At 50.9% G+C, this 21,097-nt stretch overlaps 1 protein-coding gene across 1 annotated transcript; it reads right to left on the bottom strand.

Moving 5' to 3' along the window:
* Positions 1–2,829: 2,829 nt before the first annotated feature.
* LOC119449325 (vacuolar protein sorting-associated protein 37A-like) lies at positions 2,830–18,674 on the bottom strand. The gene is made up of 4 exons (XM_037712491.2): positions 18,616–18,674; positions 17,809–17,971; positions 13,231–13,280; positions 2,830–3,276 (listed from the first exon to the last, which is right to left on the bottom strand). The coding sequence occupies exons 1-4, from the start codon at positions 18,646–18,648 to the stop codon at positions 3,202–3,204; spliced, it is 321 nt and encodes a 106-aa protein (XP_037568419.1). The 5' UTR covers positions 18,649–18,674; the 3' UTR covers positions 2,830–3,201.
* Positions 18,675–21,097: the final 2,423 nt, after the last annotated feature.

Raw genomic sequence — 21,097 nt, 5'->3', positions numbered from 1 at the left:
AGAACAAGTTAAGGACCGCACAAAGAGCGATGGAACGAAAAATCTTAGGACTAACGTTAAGAGATAGGAAGAGAGCGGTGTGGATCAGCGAACAAACGGGGATAGCCGATATTCTAATTGACATTAAGCGGAAGAAATGGAGCTGGGCAGGCCATGTAATGCGTAGGATGGATAACCGGTGGACCATTAGGGTTACAGAATGGATACCAAGAGAAGGGAAGCGCAGTCGAGGAAGGCAGAAAACCAGGTGGGATGATGAAGTTAGGAAATTTGCAGGCGCAAGTTGGAATACGCTAGCGCAAGACAGGGGTAATTAGAGATCGCACTGTTATGATCGGCTTGGAACTGCACCTGTCAAATGTGGGAATCAAGCTCGAGCGCCTTTCCCGTGACGAGATAATCCTCTTTCATCCCCGAGAGAGCGTCTGACCTCTACGGAGCAGACGAAAACAGCGAGCTACCAAGAAGGAAGACCCGAGGGAGAGGAGGTCGCCAACTTGACCGCCCGACAGAGGTCTCATGGCGCTGAGCCGTGCTCCCTCAAGGGCTGCAGAAGATAGCGCCAACCTTTCCCTTTCCCTCAAGAACCACTTACACAGAGGTCTCACACTTCCACAAGTTCCCCGAAGGAGTCATCGGCAGGTTATGCCTGGAATCTGTATCTCTCCAACGTGGGAAGCAAGCCCCAGCGCTTTTCCCGTGACGAGATAATCCCCTTCAGCCCCGAGAGAGCTATCACCTCTACGGAGCAGACGAAAACGGCGAGCTACCAAGAAGGAAGACCCGAGGGCGAAGAGGTCGTCAACTTGACCACCGGAGAGAGGACTTCCCCAAAGGAAGCGCCGGCCACCACGAGGGGATTTAAGGCCGTCCTGGCCCCCGTGTTAATCAGAACCGCTCGAGACTCGGATAGAGTCAAAACCATGTACCAATGAAGTGAATACAATCTTTTCTATTTTATTGCGATAGCAATTATATGGACACTCAAAAGCAGATTTCTGCCGTCGGCGTCGCCGTCGCCGTCGCCGTGAGGTTCCGTATGACGTCAATGGAGATGAAATCGTCGCCGCGCGCCGCCGAACGCTGTATGTGCGAGTGAAAGGGCGCGAGGGACGCGCTCTTTCACGGGGAGTGAACGCACGGCGGAGAACAAACGCGCGTTCTGCGCCGTGCTTCCTTAAGGGCTGCAGAAGTAGGCGTCTCTTTCCTCCTTTACAATCACCATATATGTAGAGCAAACGCGCCTTCTTCTCACGCACGAAAGGTCGCGGGGGGGGGGGGGGGGGGGAGGGAAGGGAGGCGACGTTTAGCTGCGGCACCAAGTGCCTATTTATATCAGAGGCTCCGGCAACAGTCACCAACGCCGCAGGCATTTTGAGCGAACGCGGGCAAAACGCCGACGGCGTCGACAACAGTTCTGCGCGTTGCCGGTTCTGCTGCATGTCCAAGTTTATACAGCTGATAAAGCTAATATCATTACTCCGTATAGCTCTCTCCAAATTTGCTATCGCAATTGATGCTTCGCCTTTCAGGTGAAACTGCGACAACTTTTTTCATCATCACGATGCCCGCCTTCATCGTCGTTTCCTGATTCCTGCGGTGACGACCCACCTCACTCGGTCGAGATTATATTAGCAGATAGAGGCCTTCGTCCTGCAGTGGACATAAAATATAGGCTGATGATGATGATGGTGAAGTGAAGCAGAAATGAGTTTCACGCACTAGTTAAAATGCGTACACATGCCATCTCTATGCTGTGCGGTGAAATATTCTGTACAATTCTGAATCTGTTGAGGTAAAGGCAAATGACGGCTGCACGCTCGCACACAGCGGAATACACAGCGGTCCATGCACTTGCCGCAGGAAATGCAACCCTCTCGTATGAGGGAGCAGGGCGACGAAAGCTTCGAAAAAAAAAAAAAAAAAGCCTTACACGTTTTTGCGCGTATTTAAGTTTTCTAGCGCAAAGAGGCAGCGAACAAACTATTGCTATATGTGAGTAGGTATAGCCTGGTCACACGTGCATTTTCACGCGTATAGCCGTCCTTGACTTGTGAAAGGCACTTCGCCCCAACGAGGACGGCGCCATCTATGCTTAACAGAAATTAACAATTAATGATGTCTTCTCCGATCACATCGTCTAAATGATGCGTTTTCGAAGACTGGTCCATTCAGTGGCGCGATGAGAGACCGTTGCTCCAAACGCCCACCGTACCTGTCGTACTTACTGTATTTACTGCGCTTTCTTTACTTTGTACTTAATTTCTTCACAAGCAAACGCACACGCATGGGGGGGGGGGGGGGGGGGGGGGTTCCATGTCTTTGATATACATGTATAGAGTCTGCTTAAACTACCGATATTTATTATGGATCACGTGACGTAGAGGAAAGCAGAAGCTTGACCCCCCCCCCCCCCCCCCCCCCCCCTTCCCGGTCGGGCCGGTGAACCCCCCCGAAAAAAATTTCTGGCTACGCCCCTGCAGGGTGGTGGTGTTCTCCCACACCTACTATCATTTAATTTTTCAAAATTCTGAGAGCATGAAACTAGAACATCCATAACCCAATACTTCACGTATGGGAAACATATTAGGTTTCATGCTATACTTGAACTCTACAAATTATCAGAAATTGGAGCATCGTAAAAACAAGAAAATTCAATAAATTGGAATGGAATTCTTGTCCTTACTGAACCAGGAAGTCTCAATATTCACTGACATGTCCCTATTGCTTGTAACACTGGAAGCATTATTAGGCACCATGACTTACCTGCTTGCATACAATAAATAGAAGAACAAGTTCCCTTATAACTAATGACATTTCCAACCAAACTGCAAAACAGCATTTGTTTTATTCTTTGCCAGACAGTTGTAAAAAAAGAAAAGCTGTTCGATTCACTTCTCTAGGTAAAAACACCTGGGCACTTCCTTTTCATATTTCACAGCATTGTCTTCTGTCATTAGCAGCTGCTTTGCATTTATAAATAAGTATTATTTGTCTAGGTATATGTACACGAGTTAATTTGCTTGATATAAAAAAAAAAAGGCCGCTCTTCTCGTTCACTGAGTGCAAAAAAGAACAGGCTGCCATGAGCCCACATATATGTACACTGATGAGTGTCACATGTGCAGCATGACGATAATGCGCATCCAGAAGCTGGAGGCCAGCTGACGAGGCATGTGCACATCTTTGTTCGCACCTTCATCAGAAACCGTGCCTATGCAGCTCTTGGAGCTGGGCGTGCAGCTTCTCTTCCTTCACTCGCCTAACGTGACCCAACTGGAAAGAAAAACGCAGGCACATACTCTTCACACACAGTGTCACACCAATAAGCATCACAAAATACCACGGCAAAATACAGTAAATCCTTGTTCGACATAATCACGTTACCCAAATCAATGCCTTAATGGAAGTTTTACCCTCAGACCTTACCCAAATATATATGCATTTTAGTCTGCAAAACAAAGGCACAACAATCTCCAATTAACCCTGTATTGCGTGCCAGCAGAATCCTACCTAGGTCTCAGGTTCGGCTCAGACTGGGGTCAAGTTGTTTTTATTCTTTTTTGTCCACTTTCATTTCCCTTTATCATTTCTAAATTTGACTTAAAGAAACAACAACAATTACTTTCCTCTGTGCTTTTCTTGGCTTCGTTATCTGTTAGCTTCATATTGTTGCAACTAACAAAAATCGAGCTCCTCAGTTCCCCTTCGCGTTCCCGCCTACGTATAATCATAGCAAGACCTGATCCTGTGCCATTTTGACTGAGTTTCCCTCTCCTTGGCACTCATTCTGTTGCCCTAGTGTAAATTAGTACTGTGTTAATTAATAAAAATTACGCTCACTGACTAAGTCAAAATTGAGAAGTTTGACGTTGTGGGGATTGAGGGTTGCGCCGGCATGATCGCGCGCGCTTCGCCTGCTCTGCCATCCCTCGCCATCGTTCCCCGCTGGCCTCCTTCTCCGCCCGCGCCGCCTAACCGGTTCCCGCGGTGGCGCTGCGCACGCGGCGGTTGGCGGTGGGGGCGGAGCGCTGACGTCACGACGCGGCCGGTTGTCGGCCGCTAGCGGGGAAGCGGGGACTTCTCTCCGGGACCAGCGCACGGTACGTTCATGCTTTCCTCTCGTCCGCCGACACCTTTGTGACTAGGACTGAGCTCGCGCACGGTGCCTTTGCCCGTGCGGGGAGCGCGTACTTTGTGCTGATCCTTTCCCGACGCTAAGCCGACGAGCGGTGCCATTAGTGCTCGCGCGAGGTCGTACCTCGCCGAGCCGCACTTGCCGAAAGCCTAAGCCGAAGGATATTGCCCGTGCTCTCGCGAGTTGACCCATTGGTTATCGCCAGAGCAAGTAGCATAGCCGCCGGGACTTTTCCTAGCGGCGTGTCCCAGCTTGAGCCTGTGCTCTCGCCGCGACGTGCTATAGGCGCCTGTTATTGTATTTTCGCCCTGGTGCGGGACCCCTTTGGCTCCCCTCCGTGCGGGCGTTTGTGCAGTGCTGGTGCCGACGGTTTCAGTAAACGGTTTCCGTCAACTCAGGGCTTTACTGTGTTTTTGCGTGCGTCGCTCGGTAGCCCCTTGCGGCCTCTGAGCTCGCGCGCGAGCGGTGCTGGAGGCGACGGCTGACGCGGCCCTGTGGCTCGCTAAGCTCGAACCCGCGGTGGTTGGTCTCCTGTGAGACACCAAGAACCCACACTGGCGCCCAACGCGGATTCAAAGGCTCATTAAGCCTTTGTCTGTGCTTAGCCGAGTCAATACGCCTTAGCGAATTGGACTTCGCCGCGTTATGTCTGCTAGGCGTAGTGACCTTTGTCCTTTGTTAGTGCTAGCAGACGCCGCGTTGCTCGAGAACGGGGCCAGGGCCCCCCTTGAGCAGCGCACTCCTGCACCCTCGCTTGTAACGACCCCCTGTGGGGACGGCAACGTGAGGCGCTACGTACCAGCTCCCTTTGGAGCAGTAGCGTTGTTTGAAAACGGGGCCAGAGCCCTCTCCGAACAGTGCACACGGGCACATTCGTCTGCCACGGCTCCCTTTGGAATGCCAAGCAGTGCGATGTCGCAGCGCTCCCGATCATTGACTCCTTCGGGAGTAAACGGAGCGCAGCGCGGAAACGGGGCCTTAGCCCTCTCCGACTTTTGCCCGTTGGCTGCTTCTCAATTGAACAGCCAAAACCAGTGGTATGCCGCGGCCCCCTGTGGGGAACCTTCAATCACGGCGACCACGAATTCCGCTCATACGTCTCCCTTTGGAGTACACTCGGTGGCGCCCAGTGGCACACCGATCGAGCACACACCTGTTGTATCGACACTGGCTGCTTCTCAATTGAACAGCCAAAACCAGTGGTATGCCGCGGCCCCCTGTGGGGAACCTTCAATCACGGCGACCATGAATTCCGCTCATACGTCTCCCTTTGGAGTACATTCGGTGGCGCCCAGTGGCACACCGATCGAGCACGCGCCTGTTTTGTCAACGCTGGCTGCAAGCGGCCTAAGCAATTCACGTATAGCTGCCTCAAGTGGCAGCTGTGAACGACAGCAGGCGCACCCCGCTAGGAGCCCTTTTTGCTCTGGGGACGGCGGCGCGCCGGCCGGTATCCCTGTGGAAACCGCGCCACTGATCGAGCTGGACGTCAGTTCATCCTTGCTCGATCGCGCCGCTAACGCGCCAACGGCTCCCTTTGGAGCAGGCGCACAGACGCTGTTGCATAACGCCGCCGAAATGATCCAGGCGCTCTCTGGGGCAGTTAAAACGCTGTCGGCTGTTCCGAAATGCGCTCACCCCGCTGTACGGTTGGCAGTCCCGACCTACAGCGGATACGGTGACCTGCTTAGTGCCAGGGACTACTGTTACTCCCTCGCACGCTACCAGAGAGCTCTGGGTTTGAACGATCAGGATGTACTCGGACGCGTCGTCCCTGTTGCACTCACTGACTCGGCGGCTAGGTGGTACAGGCTTTCCGGACACCGTGCAACAACCCTCGAGGAGTTCCGCGCGGCATTCCTGCGTGAATTCCTACCCGCTGACTACGAGAGTCGGATGCGGCGAGAGCTTGGGCTACGTACACAGGCTCCTGATGAGTCGCTTCAGGAGTACGTACGGGCGATGCAAGACCTTTTCTTAGTCGCCGAGCCCAATGCCTCGAACGAGGAACGCGTCGAACGGGTGATCAGGCAGGCACATCCGACCTTTTCGGCGTACCTGCGCGGCGGCCGCTTCCGAAATCTGGAGGAATTAGCCGCCGAGGCAAAGCGCATTCAAGGCGACATTATCGCCGCGCGCGCCTATCGCCCACCGCCGCCCGCCAGCGAGGCCCTTGAGCCGAGCTGCGCGTGGAGAGGGCCTGAGCCCTTTCCCCAACGGCAACAACCCGGCCAAGCTGCCTTTGCGGCTGCAAGCGGGTGTGTTTGGGAGCTGAGCGCGCGCGCTCTCGATCCCTACACGCACGATAGACGGGCAGCCTGTGCTGCGCCACCGACCGAAACGCATGCGCAGGGACGCTTTTCGACCCAGCGCATCGCGGAGGGAAACGCTCGTTATCAAGCGGCGAGCCGACCCCGGCAGGGAGCTGAGGCTGCTCCGCCTCGGGAAAGATACCGCGGCGGAGTACGCTGTTTTCGCTGCCAACAACGAGGGCACATTGCAAGGGATTGCACCGCGCCCCGGTCTCCTGTGAGGCCGGGAAACGGGATAGCAGGTCGCTCGTGAAGGCACGAGTGACCGAACCTTTGCTTGTTCCCTCGGCGTACCGAGCAGGTTGTGTTGCTGGTGCGCACGCGCCGTTTATTCCGGTGACCATTGCCGGCCGCGAATTTTCGGCGCTGCTGGACACGGGCGCAAGCGCTTCGTTGTTCGGCGAACAGGTTTTGTCCCACTTGCAAAAGCACGCAGTGCGCTTGCGGGACTGCCGAACGACATTCAATCTTGCGAAAGGCGTGGCCCATTCGGCTGGCGCCGCAAGGCTGACTGTCAGGTGGGGAGAGCGAATGAGACGCACGCGTTTCGTTCATCTCCCAGGGCTCAGTGTTCCTGTGATTCTCGGCCGGGACTTTCTCCTTAAAACTGGGATCGTTGTGGACATTGCGAATGGCGGCTATCGCGACGGTCAGTTCACGTCGCTAAAGCCGTTCATCAGCCCGCCGGCGTCCGATCTTGCCTGTGCAGATGGGGCGTCGGAATCGTGTCGCGCGCCGAGTTCGGGGGCAAGCCCCCGAGCTTCGCGCTCGCCCGCTCATGGTCCCCTTTGGGATCGAGAGGCACGGCACGAACCGTGTCGCGCGCAGAATTCGGGGGCAAGCCCCTGCGCTATGCGCTTGTCGACTCACAATCCCCAGTGGGATAGAGCGACACGGCACGAAGAGGCACCACATCCTCTGTCCGCCTGTGCGGCTCATTTGGATGATGCACAGAAGGCTCGTTTGTCGGCACTGTTACGCGACAACGCAGACCTTTTCACCGATCAACCGGGCTGTACCGATTTGGCGAGCCACGCGATCGAAACTGGTGACGCGCTTCCTTTGAAGTGTAACCCCAGGCCCGTCAGTCTTGCCAAGAGGCAGGTGATTGATGGTTTGCTGGACGAGATGCTATCGGCCGACATTATCCGCCGCTCGTACAGCGCCTGGGCGTCTCCAATTGTGTTGGTGCCTAAGAAAGATGGCAGTCATCGCCTGTGCGTAGACTACCGCCGTCTGAACGGAGTGACTCGTAAGGATGCCTATCCGCTTCCTACGATTAGCTCCATTGTAGGAACCCTGGGCAGTGCGAGGTACTTCACTACGTTGGATGCCTCGAAAGGGTACCTACAGGTCCGGATGGATGCGCGTGACCGGTCCAAGACCGCGTTCACGTCCCACAGAGGGTTGTTTGAGTTTACTCGTATGCCCTTTGGTCTATGCAACGGTCCTGCGACCTTTCAGAGACTGATGGACCGCGTCCTCGGGGAAGCAAAGTGGTCATACTGCATGTGCTACCTCGACGACATCGTGATTTACTCACGAACCTTCGAAGAACACTTGGCCCATGTTGCCGATGTGCTCGAGAGGGTGCGGGCCGCCGGGATGACTTTGAATCCTGCGAAAGCCCAACTAGCGCAAACCCGAGTTCAGTTACTGGGGTTTACGCTGGGCGAAGGCTCCATTGAGCCGGACCGGGAGAAACTTCGGGCAATCCTCGAATTCCCCGCGCCCAAGGACGTACGTGGCCTTCGCCGCTTTTTGGGAATGGCCAACTTTTACCGGTCGTTCATCCCGTCCTGTGCCCGAGTGCAGGCGCCCTTGAGCAAGCTCTTGGGTAAGTCGGCCGAGTGGCAATGGGGACCTGAGCAGCAGCAGGCTTTTCGCCAACTGTCTAGCGCCATTGCGGAGACAGCGCAGCTCAGACTCCCCGACCTGACCAGACCGTTCGTTGTCCAGACCGACGCGAGCGATCTGGGTTTAGGAGCAGTCCTCCTACAGGAATACGATGGCGTGTTGCAGCCGCTGGCCTTTGCCAGCCGCTCCTTGATACCGGCTGAGAGGAATTATTCCGTGACGGAGAAGGAGTGCCTCGCTATCGTGTTTGCACTACGTAAATTCGATGTCTACCTTGATGGTACGAAATTCGTAGTGCAAACGGACCACAGTGCGCTAAGCTGGCTGATGCGGCTCCGTGAGCCTGCGGGCCGGCTGGCGCGCTGGGCTCTCCTGATACAGCATTATGACTTTTCTGTGCAGTATCGAAAGGGGAGCACTAACGTGGTAGCTGACGCGCTATCTCGTGCCCCATTGTCCACCCAGAGCTTTTCTCCAGGTGCAACAGCCGCTGCCGGTGCCTTAGCGCCAGCTAGCGTCGGGGGCGAAACGAGCGGAGAGAGAGGCGAGTCCGCAAGCGGGCAAACCTGTTTCTCCGCGCTCCAGGCAAGCAGCGCGCCGGAAAGCGTGCGTGCGGGGGAGCTTCTCGAAAGCGAACCCATGACGCCGATGGCTGCAGTCCTGAGTGGGGACGAGACCAACCTCCCCTTTGGGAGAATTGGAATCGCTTTCAGCAGGCAAGAGCTACTGAAGGCCCAGCAAATTGATCCGTTTTGTCGCGGAGTGAGCGACGGTCTCAGGGAGACGGAGCGCCGAGACGCTGCTGGTAGTGCGGCGGGCGCAGGGGGGCCGGAAACAGCGTGTGTCGCTGAGTCCCCCGCGGATTTATATTTGCTGGATCATGATGGGCTCCTGCTGAAATACATAGCCACCGATGATGACGCTGTGGACCCGTTTAAGGTGGTTATCCCCAAAAGTCTGAGAAGCGCACTGTTGCGATGTTCTCATGACGAACCCTTGGCCGGTCATTTGAGTGGCTCTAAAGTTTTTGCGAAACTAAGCCAAACTGTGACCTGGCCTGGCATAAAGCGTGACATTTTTCGCTATTGCCGTTCCTGCCATGTCTGTCAAATGGTGAAATCAAGGGGTGGCAAGCCGCCCGGGCTGATGAAACCAATCGACAGTGAGCGTCCGTGGCAAGTGGCCACCTGCGATCTTATGGGGCCTTTCCCCAGGAGTAAGCAGGGGTTCACACACCTGATGGTAGTCGTTGATCATTTTTCTAAATGGGTGGAACTGTTTCCGCTTCGTAAAGTGACAGCGCGAGCGGTGCTGGAAAGGCTACAGGAAGTGTTTTGTCGGTTCGGCTTTCCGAAAAGACTGATTACGGACAACGCGTCCTATTTCACCGCTCGGGTGTTTGGTGCTACGTGCCGTTCCCTGGGAATTAATCACTGCACCACTTCGCCCTACCATCCCCAGTCCAATTTGACGGAGAGACTCAATAGAACTCTTAAACCAATGTTAGCGGCCTTTGCCGAACGTCAAAAGGATTGGGCAGACCACTTGAGTGAGCTCGCGTTCGCAGTCCGAACCTCCGAGAATCGCTCAACTGGTTTCTCTCCCGCCTTTCTCAATTTTGGAAGGGAGTTGGCTAATCCGGTGACCAGTGTCATGCAATGCCAGCTCGGGGACGAGGAAGCGCCGGCAGACTGTTCTGCTTACGCTTCAGCACTTCGGGACAGGCTTTGTCGGGCTCTCGGTAGAGCAAGGCAGAGTTTGGCGTCGGCCAGGGCCCAGCAGAAGGCTCAATACGACCGGAAGCATCGCCATCTTTCATTTAAGGTAGGTGATCTTGTCCTGAAGCGCAACCACGCTCTTAGCGATGCGACCAAGGGGTTCTCAGCCTCGCTCGCTCCTAAGTGGCTTGGTCCGTACCGAGTAGAGAAAGTTTGGTCTCCACTCGCGTACTTGCTGAAGGATCCCTCTTCGGGAAAACTCAGCCGTGCCCATATCGCCGACCTGAAGGCCTTTGCGTCACGGTCCGACGAGCTCGCGCCAGTGCCCAGTGGCATTGCGCGCAAGCAACGGGGCACACCCGGAGCAACGGACCGCATTCGGACCACGCACCGGTACAATCTGAGGAAGCGGTCACCTGTGTGATTTCGCGCCGGACGACGGACTTTTCCGCAACCGAAGGCCCTCAGTAAAATGCGTAGCCTCAGTGGGCTAGCTTCTTTACGGCCAGTGCACGAAAATAAGCTAGCCCCAGCCCAGCGTATTGCAAGTGTGTTTATGTAGTGTTTTAACAGTGTGCATTTTTTTCCCATTTTTTTTAAGTACGCCCGCTGAGTGTATTTATGTTTTTTCTTTTGAAAGTGTGTTTTCGCGTGTACAGCCTTATAGTTTAATTCATTACGTGTTTTTTTTTTTTCTTGTACGTAGATGGTGAAGATTTTTGTTTTTCTTGTTCTTTTCTTTTTCCTTTTTTTTTTCACTTTGCCGAGAAGGGGGTTGTTGATTTGCGCGGTCGTCAGGCACGGTGGTGGACAATGGTCCCATTGACTCGTCGGTGTGAGGGGGACGAAGGACGCTTTGCGCCTTCTATGGCGCGGCGCGTTGTGTACGGCGATGAGCATGGCGGTGTTTGGGAGTGTTGCGCAGCCATGGTGAAAACCGCAAGGAGTGTGTGCGTGCGTGCGTGTGTGCGCGTGCGTGCGTGGTGCCTGTTGCTCTTCGAAGCAACCAGAAGTCGCACCAACTGCAGCATCGGATCGTCGTGGACACTGAAGGTGGACGGGGTCACTGACCCTCTGACGACAGCCCGAGAGCCCGGCTCTCTGCGGTCGCCGCCGCTGTGCAAACGCCTTGCAGCCACGGTTGTGGCTGCCCCTTTCATCTTGGCTCCGGCGGCGTGGCCAGCTGACCCGGCAGTGTCCTGCCCCATCCGGCTGGAGTTCGGGACCGCCACCACCACAAAAGCAACAACTCCGATCTACCAACGGTGAGCCCGTTCCTGCTATCAAGACTGCCCTCGAGACTCCTACGTCTTCGGCCACCGCCCCTAGCCACAGAACTTTACGCGCCGTTTCCCCTTCGCACCTTGGACACTGTCCCGCGCCAGCGGCCGACTATTTTTGTTAATATTTCTCCCCCCTCTCGCGGCATTTTTTTTTTTTTTTTTTGTATTATAGAGCGTAGCAGTCGAAGTTTTTTTTTATTTTTCCACGATCGTTGTATATAATTATTTTTTTTATAGTGCATGAAAGTGTTTTGTTTTATATGTCGGAACGCAGTGTGTTAAGAGTACTTGCTGGGCTGAGGTTAGCATTTAGCTTGTGCATGAAAGACTCAATTGTCTTTGATGCATAAGCCCCTACTAGCTGTTTCGCCAGGCTGGTAGGGGGGCATTTAAGGAGAGGAGGATGTGGGGATTGAGGGTTGCGCCGGCATGATCGCGCGCGCTTCGCCTGCTCTGCCATCCCTCGCCATCGTTCCCCGCTGGCCTCCTTCTCCGCCCGCGCCGCCTAACCGGTTCCCGCGGTGGCGCTGCGCACGCGGCGGTTGGCGGTGGGGGCGGAGCGCTGACGTCACGACGCGGCCGGTTGTCGGCCGCTAGCGGGGAAGCGTGGACTTCTCTCCGGGACCAGCGCACGGTACGTTCATGCTTTCCTCTCGTCCGCCGACACCTTTGTGACTAGGACTGAGCTCGCGCACGGTGCCTTTGCCCGTGCGGGGAGCGCGTACTTTGTGCTGATCCTTTCCCGACGCTAAGCCGACGAGCGGTGCCATTAGTGCTCGCGCGAGGTCGTACCTCGCCGAGCCGCACTTGCCGAAAGCCTAAGCCGAAGGATATTGCCCGTGCTCTCGCGAGTTGACCCATTGGTTATCGCCAGAGCAAGTAGCATAGCCGCCGGGACTTTTCCTAGCGGCGTGTCCCAGCTTGAGCCTGTGCTCTCGCCGCGACGTGCTATAGGCGCCTGTTATTGTATTTTCGCCCTGGTGCGGGACCCCTTTGGCTCCCCTCCGTGCGGGCGTTTGTGCAGTGCTGGTGCCGACGGTTTCAGTAAACGGTTTCCGTCAACTCAGGGCTTTACTGTGTTTTTGCGTGCGTCGCTCGGTAGCCCCTTGCGGCCTCTGAGCTCGCGTGCGAGCGGTGCTGGAGGCGACGGCTGACGCGACCCTGTGGCTCGCTAAGCTCGAACCCGCGGTGGTTGGTCTCCTGTGAGACACCAAGAACCCACAACGTTTCGGAACTGTACAGGTTCCTTGTTCACAATGCATCAGACGTAGTGCCGTTGTCTATTTAAATATGCCTTTTGTTTAAAGAAATCGAGAGCTAAATTAGAATGCGAAGATTCAAAACATGCCGTGCTTGATAATATTTTTCATTCAAAAATACTGTCTAGAATGAGATAGTAGGGATGCATTTCATCTTAATTTTTCTTAATATTGAAAAAAGAAAAATCATTATGTTGCATTGTGAATAATTGCATAAATCATGTTCAGTGTCAAGGCACAGGGTTAATTCATAATACAGCTTTTGTCTGTGGGATGTTACTAATTTATTCTAAATTCAAAACTAATTCTAAGTTCAACACTTAGCGAGTTCAAGACTTGTAACACATCTTATTTTATTTAGTGAATGAAATGGACGATTTCGATCAAGCCTGCTTACCAATGGTATCTGAAGATGACCATCAGCTGGTATAGATTATAATTTTCTAGCATGGCAAACTGGGTTGAGTACATAACATTCTTACATTATCAATGCATAAGAAACCAGATTCTACAGGACCCCAATCTAGAGCAGCCATAGTGTGGGGGATGTTGGCTTAAATTCCCCCCCCCCCCAAAAAAAAAAAAAAAAAAAAACCCTTGCTGGTTACGTTTCTTTACCACTGTCAGCTCAGGGAAAATAATGGTTGATGCAAAGCTACTTACCGTTCTTACTTCCATGAACTTGGCAAGGAACAGATCTGTGCTTAGTTTGCCTGGAAAAAGACAAGTGTGCTCTACAAGTCTATACACACACAGGACTGTCAAAGCATTGCTGGCACTCTAATGGACAAATAAAGCACGAGCAAAGACTTGCACTTGAGTGACAGTCCACTGGGAATAGTTCTCCAGTTTCTCCCTCTATACAACGACTTAGTGATCAGGACCGGCTGACTTGTCATCTACTGCCAGGTCACAGCGATGTTCAGAAAGACCGCTCATTTGAACAATTCAAACAATCAAGTAACAGAGTGAAAATTATCTTACTCGATATTGCAGTCATGTTGATAAAGGAAGCAAGGAATTTTACATGTCGCATGTTGCAGCCATATCCACACATGTCACTAAGTTGAGCTGGAATGCTGCTATAATCGGAAAATTGCAATAATTAAGGAGTAGAAGGGAGTGAGGGAACAGAAAGGAGTGGGGGGCAGGTTGGTGCGCATCTCCTATACCAGTGCGGCCGTAGCTGCTCATGGATGTCAGCGCAGCTGAGCACTTACGCAGCAAGCAAGCGTAGCATCGTGTGCTTCTTCTTTCTGGGGTTTTACGTGCCAAAACCAGTTCTGATTATGAGGCACGCCGTAGTGGAGGGCTCCGGATTAATTTCGACCACCTGGGGTTCTTTAACGTGCACTACAACGCAAGCACACGGGCGTTTTTGCATCGTGTGCAGTCTTCTCGCATGTTTAGTACTGCAGGTTGTGTAATCTCGAGTTTCGGAAAGGCATTGAAGCGAGAGGCAGACGATACATTCGCTCCCTGCTGCGGGCGTTTTTCATGATAGCGTTGTCCCACTGCAAATGACACTATCAGCAGCAGTGACTGAGTGGATGTGAAAGTACTGCCAATGTAAAGATATTGTCGGCATGGCATGAAACCATATCTTTTATCGCCAACTTTCAAAGTCAACAAAATGAATTTTTTTCTCATTCAAATTTACAATAATGCAGAAAATGTTGCAGCCCCTTCCACGTAAGCAAAATCTATCAGGTACAGTGTAGACCACTTATAACGTAAGTCGCCGGAGTCGTGAATATCTGCACTATAAGCACTACTGCACTATTACCAAAACAACGATTTTCAAGCCCTGCACATATCCAAAACATGTAGACCAAGCAGCCGCACGTATTCGAGAATCGAAGCGTGCGACTGGGAGTTTTGCATTCATTTAAATTTACGAACGTTGAAAGGTTAATGTCCAAGTACCCATGATCTTCGCATGAAGCAGACAAAGTAATAATTTAAGAAATGTCTCAGTTTCGCCCGAAAGGCGAAGCAACAATTGCGATAGCAAATTAGTAGAGAGCTATAAGGAGTAGGGATAGTAGCTTTATTGGTTGCATAAACTTGACACATTCGCTTACTAACAGAATTAACAAGCGTGGTGTCAGCGCGCACAAGCGAACATAAATAGATCACACTCGATTACCGCAGACAACCACTGTCAACACGCTGGCGTGAACAAGCACGGCCACCGCAGCGAGCGAAGGTTCGTGCGGTCTATGACTTCAACGGAAACTGAGCGGCGTAAGCACAGCGCATACAAAGGTCAGAGCGGTGTGGAGATCGCTTTCAAGATATGGTGCGCGCGGCAACACTGACAGCCGGCACAGGTGCGAACGCATTTGTTGGCAGAGTAGAAGCCGCCCTCCCTCCCGTGCTGCCTTCCCGCTTTGCTCCTTTCGCGTGGGAGATTGCGTCGCCAATTCCCCTTGCCCCGGTTGCAAGATACGCATTTGGTAGAACAGCGTCGCCCCCCCTCCCATACCCCCACGGCCTTTCGCACGATGGAAGTCGCGTTTGATCTCCGCTGTGTGTTCGCTCTCCGTGAAGGCGCGCGTCCCCCATGCGCTTTCACCCGCACATACGGCGCGCGGAGGCGATTTTATCGCCCTTGGACTCATGCTCCACGTCTCATGCTCCTCCTCCGCATTGCCCTCGTTGGTCTCCTCTCCCATCGGTGGGGGCACCTCGTTGAGAGGCGTGCTTACTACCGCTCTTGTCAGCGAGATTTTCCCGCGGAAGCCGCGTTATAACCAGTATTTCGTCTCACGCGTCTGCACTGTAAGCGGTATACGTATACATGGAGTGCTATGGGAAAATTAACAGGAGTCTGAAAAGACCGTACTATATCCGATCTTGCACTATAAGCGGTTACGTTATAAGTGGTCTATATTGTACTGTACTTATTTGCATAAAAGATCGAATTTCAATATAACGTTTCACTATAACGAAGGGAAAGTGCCGATTTTACCGACTTCGTTATATTGAGGTTTAACTGCACCTACCATATCTTTTGATAACATACCTGTATGTACAGTCCGAACCCATTTATAACAAACTCGATAGTTCCACGAAAAGTGGCCATTATATCAGTAGTTCATTATATATGGACTCGCCTTTAAAAACGCTCAAAAATTAACCACACTGCAGCTGGCATCAGCAGTTACAATTTGGCAGCACTTTGGTCCGAGAACCAGATTTTCAGTGTCATTATTGTTCTTGGTGCGTTCCCACACCTAGCTGCAAACTTCCGTTAGAAACGTGCATCTAAAGAATGAAATGCGGCGTCATGTAGCTCTTTCAAAGCTCAGCCGCCATTTTTTATTCGAGAGCTCGCTATATATTTTACTACCAGCGGGACATGACTGTATTCTGCACACGAGAGCGAAGTGTTCTAGTTGGCGGGAAGCGTAAACTTCAGAAACTACTGCAGCATGCCGCCATTTTGTGAAGGTCTCGGCATTACGACTGCGGTGAGCCACACAAGAGCCATAAAATTACATTATCTATGTTGCTTCGCGCGAAAAAAAGATGTGATGTTCGAAAAATAAAACGTCACCGTAAACCATTATCAGCAATCGGCAACGCGTAAACGAAGCGCCACCAACTGTGATCTCCTAATAACAGCGTAGTAACCGTCGACCCTTTACAACATTGCATGGTGCAGCGTTCTCGCCAACACGGGCCACGTCGAAACGAACGCTTGAGTGGCCATTGTTCCCATGGTGGTAGACATAGATGGTCCATCCAAATAGTTGAAACCAGCGTAATGTACATGCTGTCACACGGAAAATTGCGCAATAATGACAGTGACGCCGTTGTGACATCCGATATCGCACCAGCACACGCTATGCGCCATGCTGTTTATGCTGTATGCGGCACGCCTCTGCCTTGGAGGTGTGCCTTGAAAATGCGTGACTTTTTCGCGGCTTTCGAAATCCATGCGAGGCTGTCGCTCGCTCATCTCGTAGGCCGTATCATCGTCTTTGGCACAGCGCGTGTGCCCTCTTTTTACCGTGAACGGGTTCGAAGTGGTCGTTGTATCAGCACGGCGATTTAAAGAACGTTCATTATATCTGGAAGCAGTTTCCATAGGGAGTGTTGGAAAATCGTAAATGCACTGAAATGTGGTCATTATAACCTTTAGACCGTATTTACTAGTGTAATGAACGCACTCACGTAATGAACGCACCCTCAACTTTAGTCGTCAAAATTTAGATTTTTTTTCTCCCGCCTAATAAATGCACCCTGAACTTGCTGCCGTGAAGTAGAAGAGACACGGTACGATTCGGCGTGCGATATGGCTTCCAGCGGGTACGACTGTATCGGACGCCAAATCGTACTGTGTGTTTCCTACTTTTATTGCGATAGCAATCATATGGACACGCGAGGCGCATTTTTGCTGTCGATGCCGACGATCGTGGCTCTATTTCCCGCGTTCAAGGGAGGAAAGTGGGGCGGAAACACGCCGTATTTCGTCGCACGCACGGCGCCGGTGGCAAGGGAGGGAGGGAAGTGGCACAGCAACTGCACATTGCACGGCCGCACGCGCCTTATCTTGAAAGTGATCTGCATTGGGGATTGAGTCTAGGTGCGGCAGCGGCTCATACCTTTGTGCGTGCTCCGTATCGCCACTCAGTTTGCGTTGAAGCGATACACGGCACGAAAGTCACTTCGCTCGTTGTTGCTGCCGCGCTTCCTCACACCAGCGTTTCGACAGTGAGTGTCCGTGGTCATTGAGTGTGATTAGTTCATGTTTGCCTGTGCTCGCTGACACCATGCTGGTTAAATACTTTGCAAGTTTATACGGCTGATAAAACTACTATCCTTACTTCGTATAGCTGTCCATGCATTTGTTATCACAATAGATGGATCACCTTTCGGGTGAAACTGCGACTTCTTTTAGAGGTGGCCGCGGAAAAAAAATCACTCAAAATTTTACCCCGCATAATAAACGCACCCCCCAACTTTGTGCATATTTTTCGGGAAAAAAAGTGCATTAATTATGCGAGTAAATAAGGTATATTAGATGCTGTTCTAACATAGCCAGAACAGCATGTGGCTGCCAGTTGTGTCTTCAAGGTGTCTTGGCTTTCCAAAGAAATATACCAACCCAGAGCCTCCCGTGCCTACCATGCCCCACTAAAGTTAAATGCAAGAATGGCTCCCAAGCTAATGAGATCCCGTGAAACTGGCAGGAGGCAGAGAAGCACTACAGCAACAATGCTTGTGGCTAACCGTCGAGAAACTGCTGGGCGATGGTGTCGGCCTCCTCCTCTGCGGCCTGTGTGGCCACACGCAGGTTGTCCTGCAGTGTGGATGGGTGGTAAGCCTGCATCTGGGCCTCCAGCACCTGGCTGTTCTGCTCAAACTCTTCCTTCAGCACATTCACCTCATCTACCTGCACACATTTTGAGGGTGTCACCATCAGTACATCAACACTAGTTCACAGATCTACCTGCTCAATCATTTCTCTTTGAATGTAGTGCATGTTCTACATGAGAAACAGAGCAGACAGGGTAAGATATACTATACGAACATGACAGATATGCTTTCAACATGAAAAGAAGGGCATCATATAACACAGAAATAAAGATGCAACATGTTTATAACTTAAGAAAGCAGCCAAGAAAATTATGAAAAAATGTTTGTAAATGCATGACAATAATAGAGGAGACAGCCGAAATACAGCATAAAAAGTAAAGATCGATAAAGCTTGCCAGCAAGGTGTGCGATGTCAAAACTGACAGCACATAGATAGACCAGAACATAGATCTTTTCACCCAAAAAAAATGTAATTAGCGGTGCCCTGATGCACGCTGCTGCCCTCTTGTGGATGTTGCTTCACAAATCCTGTGCACATGCTAGTGAATGAATAAATGCCAGAATAAATGTACAACATCTGCACCTCCATTATAAACGCTTAACTCTCTACTCCTTGCCATCTGTGCTATAAAGGTGCAATACCTTCACAGTGACTATATTCAGGAAAGCACACATGAATTCACTTGCTTGAGAGGCATTGATGCGACTTTCTTAGCCCACCTTTTGTAAGAGCAGATGTTTGCGTTGTTCCATGGCGGGCTTGAGCTCCAGCGTCTGCCCTGGGTAGGGAAAAGATAGAAGACATGTCACTTGAAAACATATTTACAGATACAGTAGCTTGTGGAGCACCTTGGCAATATCCTAGTCATAAAAAAAGGCATTGCACTTTCATGTTCAAGCTTATTAGGGGCCACTCGCTGGTTTTATGGGTCGGCTTGGAGGTGAAGTACTATAGTGAATTCAAAGCATTTAGGAAATTTTAACAAAAACCTGTATGCTTTAGAGAGCCCGTTTCACGCCATTTTTGGGGGGTCAGAAAGTAAGTGATAAATGCGGAAAAAAAAAAAATCTATTAAACTTGCTGTACAAGTAGTTTTGAAGTAGATGAGGTTTAACCTAAAAAAAAAATATGTGTAAAACGCCTCATGTTCAGGCAAAAATGTTTTACTGATGTGTTCCAAATAAAAATGCCGAACTGAGCATTTTTGGTAGGTAGTACAAAGGAGGTATAGTATTCCTGAAATATTAATTGGAGTACTTTTTGTTTTAATAGGCAAGAAACAATTTTTCGTAATGAGCATCCGCCGTGTCTCAAGGTGTTGAACTGTTGTCACTGCACGATGCGCTCCTCCGGGACTGCCGGTTCCTTCAGTTGTTGCCATGTGTGCAGCCATGTAGTATACTTTGTTGAGTTCTCATGGCCTATGCAGCCTCAAGACAGCATGGTGGGCTGGCACTAGAGTTCAGAGGAGCTGCTGACCATCACTTAGAGCCGCCAAAGCTGCCTTGCAGCTCCTCGAAATTACAGGACACTGCCCTTCAGCAAGCAACAACACATCACTGTGGTCAAGCTACTTAAGGAAACTAAAATCAGCAGCTGTAAATCAAACTTATGCGTGCATATGCACATAAACCATAACTGTGCGTAGAAAGAAATTGGTGGAGGATGCTGCCTCAAGAAAAGTGTCCACAGGCTTAGACTAAACAAGTGTTCTAGCGGAAAACGACAATGATGAACAAACAGAGGGTAACAGGACACATGCTCTCTTGTGTCTTTGTTATTTCCACAAGAACAATGTTTCAACCAGAACTTAGCAGAACCAGAACTCTTTTACTGCACCAGCTGCTAGCAATTGGGTGGTTTTAAATGGAAGACTCTTACAGTGAATTTAACAAAACAAACAGTAGCACCTTTAGAGCATTGGAATGTTCTTCCGTTCACCTAGTGGAATCTGCTGCTAGTGGTGGCTTTTCTTGCATTTTTAATAATGAATATACGAGGGGGTACCCAAAAAGTAACCGGAATTCTTTTTAGAAAGCTATATATTAATTAATTTTTTTCAAAACAACCTTATGACTTTAAAAATACTATGCAAGGAAAAAACGAGTAAGCAGCTAACAGCCATCAAAACAGACGAGTTTGAAAAATGTTTCGTACAATGGAATCGCAGATTGGACAAATTAATTAAGTGTAATCGAGGTTACTTTTAAGGTGATAAGGTTGTTTCATAAAAAACAAATTAATACACAGCTTTTTCAAAATAATTCTGGTTACTTTTGGGTACTCCCTCTAATATTGTCGGCTGGACTGCACACAAAAAAACCCACAATAAAAATATTGAATAACAAGAGCACTCAAGACTACTGCTACTAAGCCTAGTTATTGTTTAGTACCGAATATTGTTGTCCAGCAAGAGGCCAAAATAAAATAAAAGAAGCAAATAAGAATAAATAAAAGTGCAGCAAAGTATTGCAGCCACTCACGTGCCAACTGCTCATTTGGGTCACCATGAGCTGTCTGATTTCCTCGGAGCGCAACACCTCGGGTAGCTGCTCAACAAACTCCTGCAGCTTGCCATCTTCTTTGAGAAGCTCTTCTAGTTGGGAGTTGCTGCACAGGGAGAGGTCAAATTACTTTTTCATGCCACACATTCCTTGCAGGACAATCCTCTGGTAGCAAAACCCAGACAGCCACAGTTACGACTGAACTGTACTAGTAGTACAACGCAGCACTTCACTATGAGGTAGTTGTGACACTATAGCAATCTGGGAAAGGATGATCTATTGAGGCACCTCCTGTCTCCAAGCATGGTACCAGCACGAGTGAGCACTTGCTCATATTCCTAGACAAAGGGTTGGGCATCTTTCATTCCCCACCAGCAGAGTTGCACTTGTTCTACTGGCTGTACATATACACCCCTTTCTGTGGGATTCATGGTGCAGTGGCAACAATGGAATAAAGACAGAATCGAAACAACAAATAAATGAAGGCACCTCAGACCAACATTCTTAGGCACTTCACTTTCGCAGGTTCGCTTGGGAGGTGGCCACAGTGGTGGTCAAGCGAACTAGTAGTGCTGCAACCGCGTCTTTCGTCACTTCGGCCCGCTTCTGGTTTTGCTTCTGCTTTCACTTCTATATTCATTTCGGTGGTGCTGCTTCGTCTGTCGCTACTGCGTAATGTTGTGGTGTCGGTGGTGTG

This window comes from Dermacentor silvarum, chromosome 4 (assembly GCF_013339745.2).
Source record: "Dermacentor silvarum isolate Dsil-2018 chromosome 4, BIME_Dsil_1.4, whole genome shotgun sequence".
NCBI lineage: Eukaryota > Metazoa > Arthropoda > Arachnida > Ixodida > Ixodidae > Dermacentor > Dermacentor silvarum.
Note: the sequence above shows the minus strand (reverse complement) of the source record. Positions and strands in the feature narration are given on the sequence as shown.